At 41.7% G+C, this 20,586-nt stretch overlaps 1 protein-coding gene across 1 annotated transcript in view; it reads right to left on the bottom strand.

Moving 5' to 3' along the window:
- Window positions 1–1,230: 1,230 nt before the first annotated feature.
- deptor (DEP domain containing MTOR-interacting protein) overlaps window positions 1,231–20,586 on the bottom strand; it is a 32,982-nt gene continuing 13,626 nt past the window's right edge. The window contains exons 5-10 of the mRNA XM_071901612.2: window positions 19,435–19,613; window positions 13,539–13,721; window positions 11,967–12,104; window positions 9,773–9,843; window positions 8,163–8,267; window positions 1,231–3,049 (exon numbers count right to left, since the gene is read on the bottom strand). Coding sequence (XP_071757713.1) covers window positions 2,927–3,049; window positions 8,163–8,267; window positions 9,773–9,843; window positions 11,967–12,104; window positions 13,539–13,721; window positions 19,435–19,613 — 799 coding nt within the window. The 3' untranslated portion in view covers window positions 1,231–2,926. The remainder of the gene's footprint in view (window positions 3,050–8,162; window positions 8,268–9,772; window positions 9,844–11,966; window positions 12,105–13,538; window positions 13,722–19,434; window positions 19,614–20,586) is intronic.

Here is a 20,586-nt window from a genome sequence, read left to right as displayed (position 1 = left end):
TGCATGTTAAGCCAACTGAGAAAACATCATTTTAGCTCTGAAATTATTTTGGGTCAGGCCTGTGAGTCGACAGGCTGAAGAAACACTCTGGATTAGAAGCTAACGCTACACAAACACACACAGATTTTCAAGAGTCATGCATTTTACCGCTTAATACGACATGTAAGCACATTGAGCTATGGCCAATGTTGAGCTCACTTAAGACATTTAGAAGCAGTTTAATGAGAAAGATTAATTCTACTCCTTGACAGTAAAGATTACCTGAATAAATATTCACCATGAACTGAACGGTTCCATTTGCAGTATGTGCGTATTGTTTATCAGTAATCATTTTATCAAATCTTAGTCAGGGACCAGGCTAAGTCTGTGTTGTTTTTGTCTAAAACAAACAAGTAAACAAGTGCTTAGTCACTAGATCTACATGTGGTCAACTATGGACCACAGACACGTTACCTGAATATGAGTGATGCTTATCCATGTTCTTCTTTTTATATTATTATGTATCTTTTAATATAATCTGTCTATGCTAGTATATCTAAGTTAGATAACAAGATGGCACAGTCAGCCTATAACACTTAGATACAGATATTATCTAATGGAGGCTAACATCGAACAAACCCATTTATCTGAACCTCCAGCCTGGTTAAATCCAATTCACCTTCAGTGAACTCAGGGAGAGGATTTTCTCTACCATTCAAATATTCAATAATCATTTGGCATGAGAAAGTTGTCACACACAGCTTAACATATTCAGAAAAAAAATTAGCATTCTTGGCATTGTTAGCAAATTGTATTTACATTATGAATCACTTGAATTGAAGGTTAATTACTCAGACATCCAAACTGATGGGAATATTGAACAAAATATATGGCAGTGTTAAATTAACGCTCTCTTAATTCATATTCAATACTTGGAATTTTGTAGTTGAAATGCTGCAATTAAAGCATTTGACCTACAGATCAGACACATGCAGGCGTCATATTTTGAACATGAACTGTCCATGTATATCAACATTATTCAGTCACCTGAGCATTTCGCTTGTCTGAAAAACCTTCACTCCCATGAGGTTTGGATTAGTGAGTCTACTGCACAATCTCCTGCTTCGTGTGATCATACATGTCCTGTAAATGCAGCTGATACAGATAATGAAAGAGCCCACATATGGGGGTGGAGATGGAGAGTGGTAGAGTTTTTTTTTTACATTACATTTTTTCTGACATTTCTAGTTTCCAACTAGAAATGTCAGATTGTATATTCACATGGTATACGACAACTTCAATATATTCAAATTCTAAGGTCTTATATATAAAAAAAAAGATAATTTAGATTAAGTGCTTTAGTCAATTAGAAACTATCTCTGTTAAATAGTTTAAGTGTTCATATAGTCAATCTACTGTGTTTTCTATAGCTATACTACTCTTCAAATGTCACAGAGTATGGGGATGCAATATCTATATTCAAAGACAATAGATTATAGGCTACATCTAAATATTTAATCTTTATATTTTCCAGGTATGACATTTTCCCAATCAACTCTGGTTGGCATTGCTCGACTCCAACAATAGTTTAGGATTGTTTTGGCATTGATTTGGCATTGCTTCTGTTACTGGGCATGCCCAGTGGGTTTTTTAACAACTGGTAGTTGCTACACTGTTTGGCTAGGTTTGCCAAAAGTAACTTAGCGCTAAGAACAGCTAAACATTAAACTTAACATAGAAGATTTATTCTAGTTCTTATTCTCTTAAAAAACTCCTAGAAATGATAAGAGTTCTTGTGTCATTGAAGATGTTTTTGTCTCTATCTAGGCCTTGAGCTGTATTCTGCCCCATTTTGGAAGAAAGAGGTTAATCAATCCTTTTTAACACATTGATTTATAATGGATCCAAGATGTTCTCAATGCTGAAACCCAGGCTTGAGCGGTAATGAGGCTTCATCCTGACTATGTACACCATTCCCTAGAGCAGCGGTTCAATTTCCTTTGATTGTGTATACTGTATAAAATCTCTTGTAACTTACTATGTACAATGTGCCTGTTAATGTCTGTTACTGTTTATCACTGCATTTATGTTATTATGTACACTAACTCACAAAGGCAAATTCCTAGTACACGTAAATCTACCTGCTGATTAACTTACTTTTAATTTTGCACATGACAAGGGCAGCAGTATGTTTTACTAATTAACACAGTGATTTCCCAGGGTAGAAACATTTTCAAAAACCCTGAAACCAGCGCCTTTGAATTTATGTAGTTTTATAAAACATGAAAAAAGGTCCATCTCTGGACAGTAGAGGGCAGTGCAGAGCCATTTTGAGTTGGAGTCAAGAGGCAGAAACTAGGGGAGAGGTCACCGAATGTGTCAACATGATCTATCCTTCCTTATGTTACAACTGCAGCTATAACTTTTTCATCCCCAGGCTCAGATGATGCACTTTGTCTCTCATCCTTGGACTCGGTTTCTTTAATAAAACATATCACTGCTCTCGTCATGTGGGGGGAGCCATCAGCAACAGACCCATGTTACAGTTTTGGTTCCCGACCCGAAGGTTAACAAAAACAATACGGGATTTTCCATTCTACTCTTCCATCCTCATTTAAGACTGAGAATCTTTGTAAGTTCATTTTTTGCTGCTTGATCACCAGCTGTGAAAGTGGTGGTTTTCTCGCTTCCTCTCTCTCGTGCGCGGGTCTCCAAATGCAAAGAGTGACTAGAGTGTTTTGTCTAAGAGTCGAGTCATTTACTCCAATCAAATACCCAAAGACGTCGGCAAAGAGACAGAGAATGACTTGTGTTTAGAGTCGAGTCCGTCGCTCCTCTCAGATACCTCTCCGTCGTCCACGTTCCTCCATCACCGTGGTTCTGAGGTCAAGTGCTAAAACTTCCACTCCCGACTCTGCGAGGCTTTCTCTCGTTCTTCTCCTCAACGCTATGCCTCCTCCATCACTTCCATGACCACAGTCCTGGGCCCGGTTAGGATCAGGTTGCTGACGGTCCGGTAGTCCAGAGAGAGGACGTTCAGACCGTTCACCGACACCACAAACTGACACACCTAGACAAAGACAGAGAAAGAGAAAGAGAGAAAGAGATATCTTGAAGCTCTGGTAGTATTGTGCTTAACTTTCATGCCGATAAAGCATGTTGAGATGAATTGAAACAGAGTAGGGGATAGAAAGTGATGGGAGGTAGAGAGAGATGGGGAGAGCAAGCAAGAAAGACAGTTGAGGCAGACAGAAAAAGAAGGAATGAGAGATTTAACAGCATTTGTCTACAGATACAAGCAGCTATACAAACGTAACCTGGCTCTCACTCCATCTCACTGTAACAAACAAGGCTTCAATCAGCCTAGAAGGAAATTCAAACACACTCAAAGCTCACCTTGCAGAGAGCTACAAACACACACTGATCACGCTTGACATAAAGTTGGAGCTGTGCCTAAATTAGACCAGGTACAGCATGAGAGCCATGTCCCAATCACTCCCCGGTCACGCCTGGACCCCGCCTGCCCTTATCGTTATTTAATCAGTGTTCCAACTCGGCAGCTGTGATAAAAATAAGAGCTGACAGAACTGCTTTCTAGCCGCTGCTGTTGCAACATGACGCTGCTGCTACAGTTGCTGTGGTTTACGGCGGCGAGCTATTAAAAGGCGCACGCTACACGGGCAAGCGCACTCGCCCAAAAGGTTTTCCCAAAGTTCCCACTGCTTCCCAGAGAGGTGAAAAACCTGATGCTGACAGAGGTATGATGCGTGGCCAGAGACGACAGAGGAGCAACACAGTTTGTCACATAATTATTCCAACAGTTATGTTGCCTATAAATCAGTGAAGTGAAGAAGTACACTACTGATGATGGGAGAAAACCTCGCGTCACCAACAAGACAATTTTTCAGGAACCGAGAAAGAACGGACTGACTTGTGGGTTATGGACGGGTTTCATAGGTCCTGGGTTCACGAAACATACAGGACCAGATAACAGGGTTGTGCAATGCAACCATTTTAGTAGCCAATTCTCCTAAAACGAATCCATGCTACCTATAAATGGGGCTTACAATTCTTGAGATTTTCAGTTATTTTCACAGCCACTGCTCCTAAATTTCTTTCCTGTGCTGCTGAATGTTTCAGGAAAGACAGAGATCAAAAGACAGAGAGGGCGGAAGGGATTGAGAGAGAGAGAGAGAGGCAGGAAAGGAGAGATGAAAAGAGAGAGTGAGAGAGGGAGGGAAGGAAGGAAAGAGGCCGAGACCGCTAGTCTTAATCCTGTGTCGCGGAGGAATTTCGGACCCTCGCTGTAATCCCATCTAAACCCCATGTACACTCAACACTGCAGAATATACTCACAAAGCCAAACAACTCTCTCTCACACACAATCATGGACATGCTCTCTTTCTCTACTTCCCTCACGACCTCTTTTCTACCTCTCCTTTCCCCTCCACTTCTTTTTACCCCTCTTAATTCTCTCCCAGCACCTCCCCCCCCCCTCTTTCTCTCCCACTCCTCCCTTCTCTCCTTTCAGGCTGTGGGGTTGTTGTTGGTCTTGGCCGGGGTCCAGCTGGAGTGAATGGCTCCCAGCAGTGAGGGGGTTAAAACTTCTCTCACACAGGGAGAGAAAAGAGAAAAAGAAACAGAGCAAGAGAGAGAGAGAGAGAGAGAGAGAGAGAGAGATAGAGATATTCCAAGAAAACAAGACGTTAAACTGGCATGTAGCGATAACAACTGTATCCAAGGTAATTCCTCCTTTACAGAAGAAAACTCAGGTGATGGATGTCCTGGGTTTTAAGGTTTTAACTCAAGTCCTTTGAAGACTCGGGCAGCCAGAGAAACCAAAAAAAGGCTGTACTGAAAAAGAAGAATACCAACTGGCTGAACTGAAACCATATACTAGAATTCCCTGGTCGATCAGCGGGCTAAGCCTCATGTACATGTGGTCTTGTGGGTTTGATTCTGACCCATGACCTTTTTTTTTATGTCTACCAGTGGTCATAGTTTTTTATTGTGAGTGTGTATGTGGCTCATAAGTATAACCAATAATACACAAAAATATTAAATGTTTTCAATTTAGGGTTAAAACACCATCTGCTATGTTCAGAATAAGAACGGTATACGACGATCTGATGAAATATGACCTTTAACCTGAAGATTGCCTGATTGATTTAAGTGTTTGTACCTTTAAATATTCAGTTGAAAGCTTCTAAAGCGTTGACTTGCCAAAGAGCAGAGACAGAGAGATAGAGAGGGGGTGAGAGACTCGGACCACCATTTCTGCATGGTACAAATACTGTAACCAAACATTGTTGACCGCACACACACACACACACACACACACACGCGTGTAATCATGTGCAAACACGCCGCACAGTACAGTACAGTACAGTACAGTACAGTACGCACGGATGGACACAAGGTTACACATGGACGTGCACAAACAAATCAAGCACACCATCACAGCTTACTGTAGCCTTATATAAGTGCGTTAGAAGTAGCTGTAAGAGTGATGTCTCTGACAGTTACATAAGTGCGTGTTGGATCCATTATGGTTAGGACTAAGCTGGGGGAGGGGTGGGGGGTGGGGGGGGGGTGAGAGAGAGACAAAGACAGAGAGAGTGTTTGGGTGCAAGTGTGTATGATGACAAATGAGAAGAGCCTCGTAATGCATTTTACTACCTGCCCTCTCAGTTAAAAAAAAAAAAATCTCTTTTGGCCGCTTGCCTGGGACTGCAGCGCCAATATCTTCCAGTATAGCATTCCCTCTGCTGTGCTGTTTTTACTGCTCAACTGAAAATCAATAAATGTAGTCAGGTGAGGTGGAAATGGGGCAAACCTTCCAGGAACTGTAGGGAGTTTAAACTGTCGTCCCCTCCTGCTCCTGATCTCTCTCTGGCTCTCTTTGGGACTGTAAAATATTACTTTATGTAAATAGACACAAATAGACTAGTGAACCGTAAAGCTGTAGCACACATTGATGCACAATGTCTGTCTAGGAATTTATTCTACCATACAGCACAAATTAAGAGGAACATATTGCTGCTATCATGTGAAAATCCTGTATCTCCGAAAACTCATACATATCACAAACTAAGAATAACTCATTTTGTGAAAATACAGGATGGCTTTTGCATGGTTTTTATGGGCCTTATGTTCTTGAAAATTATTCAGCATGTGAAAGTTAATGTGTTAACTTTCAATTTGGATTAAAAAAAAAAGACACACTAAAATTGGAATTACGAGGTTTTGGTGACATGCATTCCTCTCCGCTTTGCTCTCTCACAGTCTCAATATAGGCCACAAAAACATGAGATGTGTATACACACACACACACACACACACACACACACACACACACACACCCTTTATGAGCATGGACATCTTTATGACTGTAACATATAGCTGTGAACCATGACACATGTCGCTATGGTGATAAAATATGACCGGAGTTTTAGTAGAAACCAAAGCAGAAGTGATATTATATTTCCAGCGACTGCTTCCTCTTTCAGTACCACACTTGAGCTGCTCTGCCTCCTTCCTCTTCACTCCCATCCTCCACACTCCTCTTCGGCTCTTCTGTCTTCTCTCTGCCCTCCCTCCCTCGCTCTTAACATGTTCTCCTTTCCTTTTCTTTGCTCTTCTGCCGTTCCTGTCATGTACAATTACATTTTGCTTTTTCCATTTTTACTGCTTGCTGTGGGAAGACATCACAGCACCAATTTTTCTACTTGAATTGAAAGTTTGCATCTTCCTTTACTTATTCACAGTTTCATTCACCCATGGGCCTAAGACAGCAATTTTGATCCCACTGTTTAATTTAATCCACCAATTTGAAAGCAAGACTGTTTTTATGAATTCTTGAAAAGTCGACTATTTGAACATTTTCAGCTGACAGCACAAATTATGTGCTTATTTTGCTTTTTGTTACTTTATTTTCTCTTCCCCTGTCATCTGATTCTGCACTCCTCTCTCCTGTCTCGGGCTTCTGCTGCCCGTTTTTGCCACTTCATTCAATCCGCTCTCGCTCTCTCTCTCCTCCAAGTCTGCCCTCCCCCTCCCCTCCCTCTCCATGTTGTGGTTACAGTCAGTACTGCTGTGCTCTGCATTCCCAGGATTCCTTGCTGCCAGTATGTGTACATACCTCCATGCCAGCTGTAGCAGTACAGACATTTCAGTTCCCCTCCTCCTTCACTTCGTTCCTCCCTCCACAACGCCTTCCTGCTTTGACCCCTTCTCTCTGCTCGATGTCCTGTCTATCTTCTTCATGGAGGCTGTGGCAGCTACAGCAGGCCTCCCCCCACTCTCCCTGTCCTCCTTGCTTTTTCTTCCCCCTCCCTCCCTCTCCCACTCTTTCTAGTCCAACACTTCTCTCAGTCCGCAGCTTAGATGAGACAGTATTTACTTAAAGAACAAATCAACCCTAAAGCACTTTATCACTGTTAAAAAAATGCAGCTATTGGCGATGTACCTTGCATTTTTGGGCCTATTTTGTTGTTTGGTTGGTGTATTTTTCTTAGTTTCTAAGTTTCAGCAAATAACCAGACAAACATAGATGACGTGACAATGATATATTTCTAGCACAGCTACAATGGAGTTTAATAGAAGAAAAAATTTCAACTAAACATCAATGGCAAACATCAGGTTTGGTTTCAGCCCCTCAGAATCAAAGAGCAACAGACCATTTTGACTAAACTGTCTAGGATTGTTGGACTACAATACTAAATGTGAATTTTGTTTATTTTGAGAAGTAAAAAAAGTAAATTACAAAACCTCATCACAAAATAACTGCTGGAAAGCACTGAACTGATGATATCTGCAAGTGTATCCGAGGGTGGATTTTTTCCTTCAACACTTTTCCTTTCTTTCTCTTCCTATTTCCTATTTACTCTTCCACACACACACTACTCTCTCTCCTCAATCCCCCACTCTTCCTTGCTTTCTCCTGCTGCTGCGTTTCCCCCCCCCCCTTTTACCTCTCCCCTCCATCCCTACCTCCTGATCTCCCTCCATCCAAACCTTGAAGCTAAGTTGGTCCAGGTCCACTAAGAGTTGTAACAAGGTTTACTGCCCTCCTCTCCCTCTATCCCTTTATCCCAGCAGAAGCCCACTGGGGTTCACACAGGTTTAATATCCTCATCTCTCCACCCGTTCCTCCCTCCCTCCCTCCCTCCCTCCCTCCATACCTTCATGCCGGCGGCAGCAGCAGGTCCACTGGGGTCCACAGCCTGGATGTGACAGGGTTTGTTGCCTCGCACCACAAAGCCCCAGCCCACTGCATCGCCTACAATCTGGGGAGAAACGACAACACATCAAATGTTAACATGGTCAGTTGATGATCAGTTGCAGATGTAAGCTGCTCCCAAGGTCCCTAAATGACTGTATGTTTTTTTACTGTTTTTGTAATGCATTTTTCAAATTTCATTCAATGCATATTTTTTGTACTGGCCTAAGCGTGATACCTAGTCACATGATGTAACCCTTCAGGGAAGTGAGCGTGGCTAGTAAGTGGTGGTGTTTTTCAATTGTCTTTTCTCTGATGAACACCCATCTAGGTGTTAATGAATGAATAATCTTGGGAGCAGCTTCCAGTGTGCAGACTCTTCTTTTGTTCCATGTTTAGTATTGTCTGCAGGAATGTGCTTGTTTTCCCTCTGCTCAGCTGTAGATATACAATATAGAGAATGAATTGGAAAAGATGGAAAAGAACTTGGTTAGTAATCGTTTTGTGTTTGGGTTTTGAGTCAGTAAACAGTGGGGTGTTTATAACTCATTATCCTGAAGTAGAACATATATAGTAGTCATATACACTCACCGAGCACTTTATTAGGAACACCTGTACACCTGCTTACTCATGCAATTGTCCAGTCAGCCAATCATGTGGCAGCAATGCAATGCATAAGATCATGCAGATACAGGTCTGCAGCTTCAGTTCATGTTCACATCAAACATCAGAATGGGGAAAAAATGTGATCTCAGTGACTTTGACTGTGGTGTGGTTGTTGGTGCCAGACGGGCTGGTTTGAGTATTTCTGAAACTGCTGATCTCCTGGGATTTTCATGCACAACAGTCTCTAGAGTTTACACAGACTGGTGCGAAAAACAAAAAACATCCAGTGGGCGGCAGTTCTGTGGACGGAAACGCCTTGTTGATAAGAGAGGTCAGAGGCGAATGGTCAGACTGGTTGGAGCTGATAGAAAGGCGACAGTAACTCAGATAACCTCTTTACAACTGTGGTGAGCAGAAAAGCATCTCAGAATGCACAACACCAACCTGGAGGCGGATGTCACTTTGCTAGCTGATACCTACCCAGTATTAGTATTGAGCACTTTATTAAGAACACCGTGTTCCTAATTAAGTGCTCGGTGAGTGTATAATAGTTATGAAACACACACACACACACACACACACACTCACACACTTATCAGATCTTTCCTTCGTATGGGGCCCCCTGTACATATTCCACACTGCCAGGGTCTGGTCTAAAAGCCAATCACCTTCACACTTACTGAGCCACAGCCAATAAGGAGAGCTCTTATTAGTGTGTGATTACCATGGTTACCACACCCCATCTAATCTTACCTCAAGTAACGGTTCGAACATTTAGACCAACTGCATGGTGAAACAGGCGTCAGTGTGTGTGTGTGCATGTGTGTGTGTGTGCATGTGCCTGAGCTGCATGCGTCTGCACATGACTGAGTGCCTCGCTTCATGTATCTACAAGTGTGTGTGTGAGAGGGAGTGTCTGACTGCTGGGCTAAAGAGTGTGTGTGTGTGTGTGTGTGTGTGTCCTACAGTGAATGTCTTCTTTATATAGGGTCCTCCTGGTGTCTGTAGCTCCTCTGGACTCACTTGTCTCTTCAGAACTGTCGAGAGAGAAACACACACACGCAACATGTTACTAACATGACACAGACTGGCATGACACGCATACACACACACACAGGCAGCAAAGCACACACACATACCCAACAGTTACAATACAAAGAGGTACTGACGCAAACAACCGCACACACATGAATGCAAACAGGCATGAACATTGACGCACACAAACACAGTACTGTTGGTAGAAAAGAAGTGTGTGTGTGTGTGTGTGTGTGTGTAGAATGTCTTAATGTCGGTCACATGCCAACAGTGCCTGGAGGCTCCCAACTTCCTGCAACAGTACCCCAACCCCTTAACTTCCCCTCTTCATTACTCACTTCAACATCACCCTACACTGGCCTGAACTGGACTCTTGTGTCTCCACATATGTGGAAGATTGATTTCAAATTCACTGCATTCATGAGAGTCGTTAAAAAAATACACAAGAGCGTCTGGGAAGATGCTTTGATGTAACACAGTTCAGCAAATTTTGTTAATGCTACAGACTTGAATTGTATTTGATTTCTTTTCCACACACACACACAAACTGAAGAGGACACATCACTTGTGAGATGAGATAAAGAACTCGTCATGTCGGTCAAAAATCTACTGAAAGGTTTCTGAGGTTCACATCTGTCCTGTAGTCCCATCTGCCCTCATAACATTACATTCTGCTGAGCCTACAGATAACCTGTGCGTACTGCATGAGTGTGTTATGGCCGGCTTGCAGCACTTAATCTGAATCTGATGAGAAAGAGCGAGAGAAAGACAGAGAGAGACGGCTTTATCCTCTTGGTCTCTATATTTCCATAATCTCTCAGTGAAAATCCTGAGCTGATTAGATACAGAGGATGACTTCCATTTTAATATCTCATCATCTGTATACTACCTCATCTCAGAGGCCAATGTCTACGTGCTATTCTTTGTACTATCAGTTTTTTTCTCACCGTTTTCATAAATATATACTAGACACTCTGTGAGACAGACTGCTCCATTCATTCAATGGGAAAGTTTTGTTCACTCTACTATGAACCTTGTAAATTAGGACGCAGAGACTGGAGTTCTTCCTATCATGTGATATGCATGATTAGTAAAGTTAATGTGAAGCAGAGAAATAAGTGTTTGTGTGTCTCTGTCTTCCTGCTCCTGTCCATTGTGTGTGTGTGTGTGTGTGTGTGTGTGTGTGCATGTTGGGGGGTTCTGGTACAAAGAGACTCCTGTCAAGGTCTCTGCTTGGATTAGACACATCAAAGGAAACCTCTCACACAGTAAGGACAGACAGACCAACACACACACACACACGCAGTGCTCAAAGGCGTCATTACACCATTCAAATGTCTCAAAAACTGATATATGATTATCACTTACAACCGGACATGCACAGACATCTCACACACATAAATCTCTCTCCCTCTCCATTTAACATTTAGTCATTTAGTCTCTTTAACATCTCATTGTAATTACACTGAATAAAAAGCGGATTTACTAGTTGTGACAGAATGAAGGGGTTCAGAAGTGTGTTAGTCTTTTGTTTGTTTGAGCGGGTGTGTGTCCTTGTACTTCTATCGAATGTAGTAGTGTGCCACAAGTAAAGTAATATGAGACGTTTGTATCACAAGTCAAAAGTATGAGAGAGAAGCCTGTAATCAATTGACTAACATTATTACACTCACCTGATGAATGACCTGAACAATTAAGGAACACTTTCAATACATTATCAATACTGTACATTAACCTACTGCACTATGCCCAAATGGCAATATTCAACATGATCATTATAAAAACAAAAAACAAAATAAAAACTAAACTAAACATTTGTTAAATTTGATACCTAAACTAAAATGAACAAACACCACCTAAAAACGAATTGAAACAACATATAGTAGTTCTTGTATAACATATGACTGTCGCTGGATCCTCCACATCTGTCTCTCTCTTTCTCTAAACACACGCATCTGCATCTGCATACACACACACACACACACTCTGCAGGAGACATTTTTCAATACAAGAGGAGACCTTTGAGACTCACAGCACAGTCAAATGTCTAAGGCACTTTATCACGCTAAGAGGCCCTTCACATAGTAGACTGTGAGTGTGTGTGTGTGTGTGTGTGTCCTCTCACCAGACTTGGGGTTACAGAGGACAGGTGGGCTGCTGCTGAGCGTAGGACTGCTGCTGTAGTAACCGCTGCTGCCACAGCTGCTGCTCATGCTGCTGCGACGGGCGCCGACCACCACCTTTATCTCTTTAGTGGGACTCACTGGGACAGACAGACAGAGAGAGAGAGAGAGGGAGAGAGAGAGAGAGAGAGGCAGGGTGAGGAGACAAAGATGGGACAGAGACAAAGACAAAAAGTGAGCGGGAAAGAAAGAGAGAGAGGGGCGAGGGAGGGAAAGAGACAAAGTAGAGGAAAGACTAGAATTAATTTAACACGATTTATTGAAGCAATTACTGGTCGCACCAGTAGGTGAATGCACTGTACAGGAGGAAAAGAGTAGTGGGGCTGTCGTCTACCAAACACACACACACACACACACACACACACACAGTTCTGTGTATGTAAGGTCAAAGAGGTATTACATGCATGTCTAGCCCAACATCCACTGAGCCACAGAACGCCCCATACAGACATTTCTATAGTGCATTACAGCAATTAATCTTCTACTAAAACTAAGAATATAATTAGGCATGATCTGAATTGAATGAACCCAAATAAAAGCTGAAGCTGAGCTGAAATTGCAAATTGCTACATTTTCTTCCTGGAGGTAAAGTCAACAGAATGATGTGATGTTGAAGAACCGGATTCAGCACTTCTGGCCATGTTACACTGTTCTTCTGCCTAGCAACACGAATAGCTCCGCTCTGTTAACGTCCCTCTCACAGAGAACACCAAGGACACCAGTTAGTGTGTGTGTGTGTGTGTGTGTGTGTGTGTGTGCGCGCGTCTACTGAAGATAAGGCAAAAGGAGTAAATATGTCACTGTGTGATGTTTGCCTAGAAGGAAGAATCAAGGGTGCAAGGGAAATAATTTCATCCATTTAATGAAAACAGCAAAAGAAAGAAAAATACTTCAGTAAAAAGTACAAAGAAGCGTCAATATATGAACATATCAAAACATGTAAAGTTATCAATTGACTTTAATTACGAAACAGGTATCTTCAGCTCCTCTTTGTATTCCTAAAATTGGGTATTATCACTGTACAGATAAGTGAACTATCTAAATTAAACTAAATTAAAGTTTACTGTGTGTGTGTGTGTGTGTGTGTGTGTATGTGTGTGTGTATGTGTGTGTGTGTCAGTCAGTGTGACTAGGGCTACAACTAACGATTATTTCCATTATTGATTGACCATTTAGTCTATAAAATGTCAAAAACAACGAGAGATGTCCATCACGAGGGTTAGGCTGGTCTGACCAGTAGCCAAAAAACACCAAATTAATAATATAAAATGGAGAAAAGTAAGCAAATCTTAGCATTTGTGAAGCTGTAACCAGAAAACATTTGGTAGTTTGTACTTGATAAATGACTAAAATGATTAACTGATTATCAAAATTATAATGGATGAATTTTCTGTCAATCCCCTAATCAATTAATCAACTAATCATTTAAGCATTTTATTTCAGCAGTGTGACCATGTCCGTATGTGTGTGTGTGTGTGTGTGTGTGTGTGTGTGTGTGTGTGTGTGGTCTCTACCTGAGAGGAAGCTGGTGTTGCCTCCGTCTGAGTTCTGCTTGCGCAGACAGAAGGGGCTGTCGTGGCTCTCTGGGATGCTGCGGCCGCGCTCGTTAAGAAGCTCAATCAATCGCCGCCGGCGACGGAAGTTCATCCTGAACTGGTAGAGCAGGGCCCCGTCGACAAAGTGGTGCTTGTTGGTCACTGGTGAGGAAGAAACAGAGAGGGGGAGAAAAGAAACAGATGGAGGGTGCAGCAGAGCAAGAGACAGAAAGAAAAAAGAGTGAGGGAGAAAAAGAGCATAAGAGAGAGGGAGGGGAGGGGAGGAGAGGGACACTTTAATTTCATTTTAAATCTCATGTCATTGCTAGAAATTCATACATGACAGACCCAAAAGATTTGAGTAACCCTAGCTGTGGCACTAAGGAAGCTAAACTGTTTTAAGGAATGTTATTTTAAAAGTTATTTTCTATGATGTCTCTGCTTAAGGAGACAAAATTGTTAAGAAAGAGAGAAAAGGAGGTAGAGAGAGAGAGAGAGAGAGGATGACATGTGACAAAGCATCAGGAGATGGATTCAAAATTATGATGTCATGAGTATACAGTATACGCCTTAGCCCACTAAGCCACCATGATGCTCCTTTTTCACTTAATTTAATTTACCTGTAACACGGAGTACAGCTCTTACAGGACATGAACAGCGTGTGCAGGAGATTGATCTCTCTGCTGTTGATTAGTTTATACACTGGTCATGGGTCAGAGTCAAATTCCTGACTCCTCACTCAGTGCAGTGGGGAGTTATTTAAACAACTCAGTGAATGTGTGATCATTTTACCCAGAGGCCATCTGGGCCAAAAAGCTGACTATGGCGCTGATTCATACTCTTCAACTGAACTGAACTGACCTTAAAGCACACTGAAGTTAAGTGAGCAGAAGTAAGCTGCACTGAGCTGAACTCACCTGTGCTGAGCGTGCATTAAACTCAGGAGCGCTGACCTGATCCGACCTCAGTTATCTTAGCTGAGCTGATAAGAGCAGCTGGACTGAACAGTTACAGTATCATTTTGTTTGAATTAACGACGTTCTCAAGGTCAGACTAAGTCAAGGATATGAAAAAATGTGTCAATAGAATGAAAGACTGTGAAAAATTTGAGAAACACTGGGACATTCATCATACATTTTGATAATCATTGACCTGTTAAAACTCTAAAACACGGTATGAGGCAAACTGGTAACAGGCCTGCCAGCTTATACTGGATAAATCTGTAATCTTTCAAATAATATAGTCTTTCAAATCACTTCTTAAAACTCATTTTTATAGACTTGCTTTTATGCATTTACCTTTATGAGTTGTTGTTGGTTCTTTTTGGTTCTTGCCTTGCTTTATACTGTATTTCTTAACCTGTTTTATTACTTTTACTGTTGATTTTATGTCTTTGTTGTTCCTTGTAACTGCGTTTTGTACAGCTCAACACAAATAAAGATTACTATTTATTATTAACCAACCAACCAACTAAATGACTCACTAACCCACTGAGAAACCAAATTCCCTGTGTGTGGTTATGTAAGCTTGTGTAATACTGCATTCCTCTGTCTTAAACCATAACTACTGGTCCATTTACTTGCCTGGCTACTCACACGAAACTTTCCTGAGATTACAGATGTAGGAAATGGTATAAAATCTAGTCAATGAGGACCTGATATAAATGGATACTGTAATTTAGACTAGTCTGATGGTTTTTGTCTGATGTTTTAAAATTTTAGATTATTGTCTGATATGTACAGTCAGCGCTAATTGAGTCCAACTCTACTGTATAGTTATTTTAGCATCATTTTATGGGTGCACGCCTATTGTCAGCTTTACAAAATGCTTTTTTCATGTGACAAAAAGAAAAAAAAAAAACATCCTATGCCATAGTTTAAAGCAAGGTCTACACTCCACTTCACACTATTACACTGAAAAAGCTATTTTACTATACTAAAACTGAAATGGCTTCTGAAATGGTTTCTCCTGTTGAGTTTTTAAGCTGACTATGAAGGATCTTGAGGCGGACTCAGTAAAGAGTCTAGGCTTTGTTGAGCCAAGATTTATATAGGCTTGGCCCCTTATGCTGATGGTTGGCTGTTGGATCGCTGCCTTTTGTTCAGTTATGTAGCCAATTTCCATTTTACTCTTAGCCCTTATGTGAGTTTGATTGTAAATTTGCTCATGTACAATGTCTGCAGCGTTTATATACACTGTCAGCAACCTTTATGTCTGTTTTAATGCTGCTTCTCTGGGAGGGATTCCTAATCTCATTTGGACTATATGACCAAATAATAAAAAAACAGATATATACAGTATAGAAAAGCAGCTGCCATACTGTCCCACAGTAAACGCTGTCAGTCATTCTGAACACATATAACCAAACACAATGTGGACCCATCCAGACTCGCCTGCTATTGTTCCACTGTATGTGAATGTGTGAACATGACCTCTGCCCGGCAGAAAGGAGGAATGCAGGCGTGGGCTGTGTCACTCTCTCTTTCTCTCTCTCTCTCTCTCTCTCGCTCTCTCTCAAGTGATCAGTCTCTCTGTCTGATCAGCTGGGTTCCTGAGTCTCTTTCTCTCATTCTGTGGGTCTCAGATCAGTCGGCTCTTCTATATCAAGCCTTTAAACCTCCCCACCCACCCTCTCCATCCTTTGCATTGTATTTTACAATAGAGCACTGCATTCAATTCTAGACTTACAGTTTGTCAAATCCTTAATCGCACTGTGTTTAATGTGGCGGCTGATATCCTCTAAACAAACAGACATAAATAAACTATAAAAATGAAACATTTAACAGCTATTGCTCTTTGTTAACTCAATCTACCTGCTGTAACAAAAAGGCATATGAGAAAACACACAGTGCAGTATTTCCACAGGGAGGCTGATGGTGTGCAGTGTCTGTCAGGCCAGCAGGAAGCAGATATGGCTCTGTATGACATTAACTAAGTGATGTGACAACAACCTCTCTGCCGCACTGAGTGTGTGTGTGTGTGTGTGTGTGTGTGTGTGTGTGTGTGTGTGGTGAAATACATCACATTCCAAGAGATGCTGGAGATGCTCAGCTCTATTACAGCACTTGAGAGATGGGAGGACAGAAAGACAGAGAGAGAGAGAGAGAGAGAGAGAGCGAGAGAGAGAGAGCGAGAGAGCGAGAGAGCGAGAGAGGAGAGAGAGAGCAGATGGGCCAACTGTGTGATGGTGAGGGGAGATCAGGCAGATGAAGAGAAGAGGAGGGAAAAGGGAGAGAGGACAGAAATAACTCACATGATTAACCATCTCTCCCTCTTTCACTGTCTCTCTCCTTAATCTCCTTGTTCTGTCTGTTGGTATCATTCCATCTCTTTTTAAAATGATTTAGATGGTAAATACTGGCAATAATACTGTCTAACAGTAGTATTTTTACAATGCATTGTTCCTTATTGCTAACTACAGTGTGTTATATCCACACTGACTTTATCGCTGATAACAATCCCCGTCTCTGTTGAAGGCCATATTGCACATCTTCAGTCTTGTACCTTTACAATTTTTTACACTTTCAATGTAACAATCTGACTAAGGGCCATTTGTATTGCTTGTTAAAATCAAAAGACTGATGAAATGTGTGCAAATGTGTAGCACCCACCATATGGTGAAATATCTGCTACAAATGAAAAATACTAGCACTAAAGGCAACCACATGATGTCTCTGTTGTATACACAGCCTAATTTAATCAGACAAGGGTGTGAACCACGGGTTCTGAGTCAAATCAAATTTAAGAAACTTTGTCTCTCCCCTTTAACATACACATAGGTTAATATGATTAATGTTGTCATGCAGGGACCCAACACAAACAGAGTCAGGATCCAGCTCCATGTTTAAGAAACACTATCAACATGAACTCTCTTGGAGGGGAGGTGAAGACTATCGTATGATGCTTTATTTCCTGGGGGGTCAAATAAATAAGACCCTCGTCCACATAAACACACACCACACGGACGGATAGACACACACACACAAACACAGGGAGCCACACAAACACACACACTATAACAAGCAAGCTAGTATTTCCACAACATACTTAAATCGGAGCCTTGTGTGGGTCAAATGTAATTTCCTGGATCATGGCTTTCTCCCTTTTGATCTGGTGTTAAAGCTTTTCATGAAGAGATTTAATATCTTAACTAGAATAATTCAATCTCCACTGCATAGAAAGCATGATGGTAAAACTACCAGTTAGTTACTATAAGCTGACTGTCAACTACATGTACAGGTAACGCCCACATTCAAAATAATTTGTATTTCTGAATTTAAAATCAACCTTAAACGAATCGCAGCAGACATTACTTGCTTTTTGTAAGTAGACTGGATCGTATTACTGTGAATAGGACTGATCATTTTGTTTTATATCATCTTGCACTGCCGACATCTGTGGATTCGCAGCAGTGTTTACCACTTGTGTTGACACACCTCCGCAATTCATGACACCAAGTGGAAGAAATCGGAGCCCACGAAAGGTTCCCACGTCCCTCTTGTAATTATTATAGGAGGTTGACGTGACGGCAGGTTGTATTTAGGGTAAACATGACATAATGTGAACGCGGCATTAACTAGGGGGAGCATTACTCTGTAAAACCTGAGGATTACATGTTTGATTTCCTTACACAACAAACAAGTGGGAACCTTTGGTGTCAGTTTTTTTTCTCTCAAACTCCCCTATAGACTAGTCAACAAGGGACGCTGTGCTTGCTCATCTGTTTGCCGTTTATTTTCAAAGGTGATTGGTTAATTTACAAACTTATTGTTTTAAGTTAAGCAGCATTTTGGGATTAACTTTGTGAAATGAGTCATAGAATATATTGAATATAAATTTGTTTTATTGGTCTTCTCTAAGCAAAATTCCTGTTATATGATGCCTCCCCTTAAAGTGTCTATATGTGTGTGTGTGTGTGTGTGTGTGTGTGTGTGTGTGTGTGTGTGTGTGTGTGTGTGTGTGTGTGTATCATGTATGCATGGAAAACATGCTAAGCTGGGGCCTCGGCCCTCCAGCCAGTAAAACTCGCCGACTTCCTGATGCCCATGCCACTCAGGTCACATTTTCCTTGTGTTTATTAGTAACACTCTGTAACACTACATACTCTTGAACGTAGCTATACACCGGGTCAGGTCAGGCACAGGACATACAGAGAATCATGACTAGTGAAATACAACCCCAGCATGTTTGAGATATAATGTGGGTCAGGTCCGAATGGTCTGGAGGCCAAAAAGAGCAGTGAAGGGTTTTGGGACTGGACTAGACTGGCATGGTTCTTGCATTTTCCATTATTTCAGATACCAGACACAAAAGAGCAAAGCAAAGGCACATGTCACTCGGTGCCGTAAATGGCAAGGTTAAGGACGAGCTGAGAAGGAGTTCAGCTGAAGTCTGGATTCGTCTGACCGGAGGAACTCAACACCAGAGCCAAGATAGCAGCAGAAGACGCCACAACACAGACTGGGAACATACCAGCAGGGCCCTTCTTGCCATTCCCAAGTGTTTAATGACACAGGATCATGTAGAGCAGACACAGGGCCACTTACAGGGCTGCTGGCTTTCACCCTCACCAAAGCCCATTTACAGATCATAAATCTGTCAAGAGCGTGGCTTTGAGGCAGATTTGGCCCTCCTGGGTGTGTTTGATAAAACCTTGAGAGGAAATACTTCAATCACCTTTTGTTTTGTATACTAAAACAGTATCTGAATGATGCAGGTGTTGTTTGATAGTGTTGGCAATCAAAATCAAAAGTTTTTAACATGCACAGGACATTTTCAGCAACTTTTCAGTGGGGTGGTTGAACACAGTGGTAACAGTTCATGCATTGGGTCTACTGCAGTACAATCCCTGTCTTTGTAAGCCTCTCCCCCTCACCATGCTGGATGATGCCATGTTCGAGGAGCCTCCGTCCCAGTTGCTCCGCCTCCTCCCTGGTTGCCATCTCCCCCTCCTGTAGCAGCCAGTCGACGAACTCAGAAGCCACCAGCGTCCGCTCAAACGTCCCGCCCTCCTCCTCCCGGGTCTGTAATAGGTTGTTCTCCGTGTTCATCAACCTATGGAGAGAGAGAACAGAGATAAAACCAATGAGCTGAACGCTTGCTAATTAGCTTGCTGCTAATGTTACCCATTGGTTTCAATGAAGAATGCTGACAAGCATTTTAACTGAAGCACTTATGTAGAAACTTTTTCCAAATAAAAAATAAAATTAAAATGAAGCCTTACTGAGGATAATTAAAAGACTACTATAAATAATGAATCACTTCAATTTGTGTGAAGTTTTATTGTCATACTGAAAAGGAGCATCTACTTAAAGTTACACTACGCAATTTTGCCAGCCCCAAATGGCAGTGAGAGGAAACTGACATTTATGGACTTTATTATCCAGAAATCCTGTAATGTGCCATCAGTGAACTGCACACTGCATGCTCTTGTTTACCTGCCTGTTTGGTCTGTGATCACTTTACACCAAAGATCTAATACTGAGGAGTCCAGCTTTCTCTCACTCACTTGCTGATGTTTAGGAGACAGTTTGTATTTCACTTTTAAGTTTTGATTCATAACCTCCTGTGTGCAGACAAGATTTCCTGCCAGTGACCCGACCCAATTTAATTTGGGCAAATAGGGCGAATGTATGGTGTCTCAATTAGTGGAGATGGGGACGCTCTTCTCTGCTGCAGCCCCACTTTGTGATTTAGGCCAATAAGGCAGGTGTAGAGCAGTTTTAATAACAAAAATGTAACAATGTAGGCTTAAATGCAAATGTGCAGTCTATCCCTAATAATCTGCATCATTGTGATTCATTGTGACCATTTCTGCATTAGTGTGTCAGTCGAATGACTTAAGTGGAGGCATGGACAATCCACCTTAAAACAGAATTCACATGTTATTCCTACCATCTCACACAGTGTAATCATCACTCATGACTATGAACAACTCTTCTAGACCTGCTCCACTGACAACAAATGGAGGTCTGACTTTGTGGACTCAGATTGTTTGTTTAAGCTTTTACACCCAAATAAGTTATTT

Source organism: Centroberyx gerrardi, chromosome 12 (genome assembly GCF_048128805.1).
Source record: "Centroberyx gerrardi isolate f3 chromosome 12, fCenGer3.hap1.cur.20231027, whole genome shotgun sequence".
Lineage (NCBI taxonomy): Eukaryota > Metazoa > Chordata > Actinopteri > Beryciformes > Berycidae > Centroberyx > Centroberyx gerrardi.
Note: the sequence above shows the minus strand (reverse complement) of the source record. Positions and strands in the feature narration are given on the sequence as shown.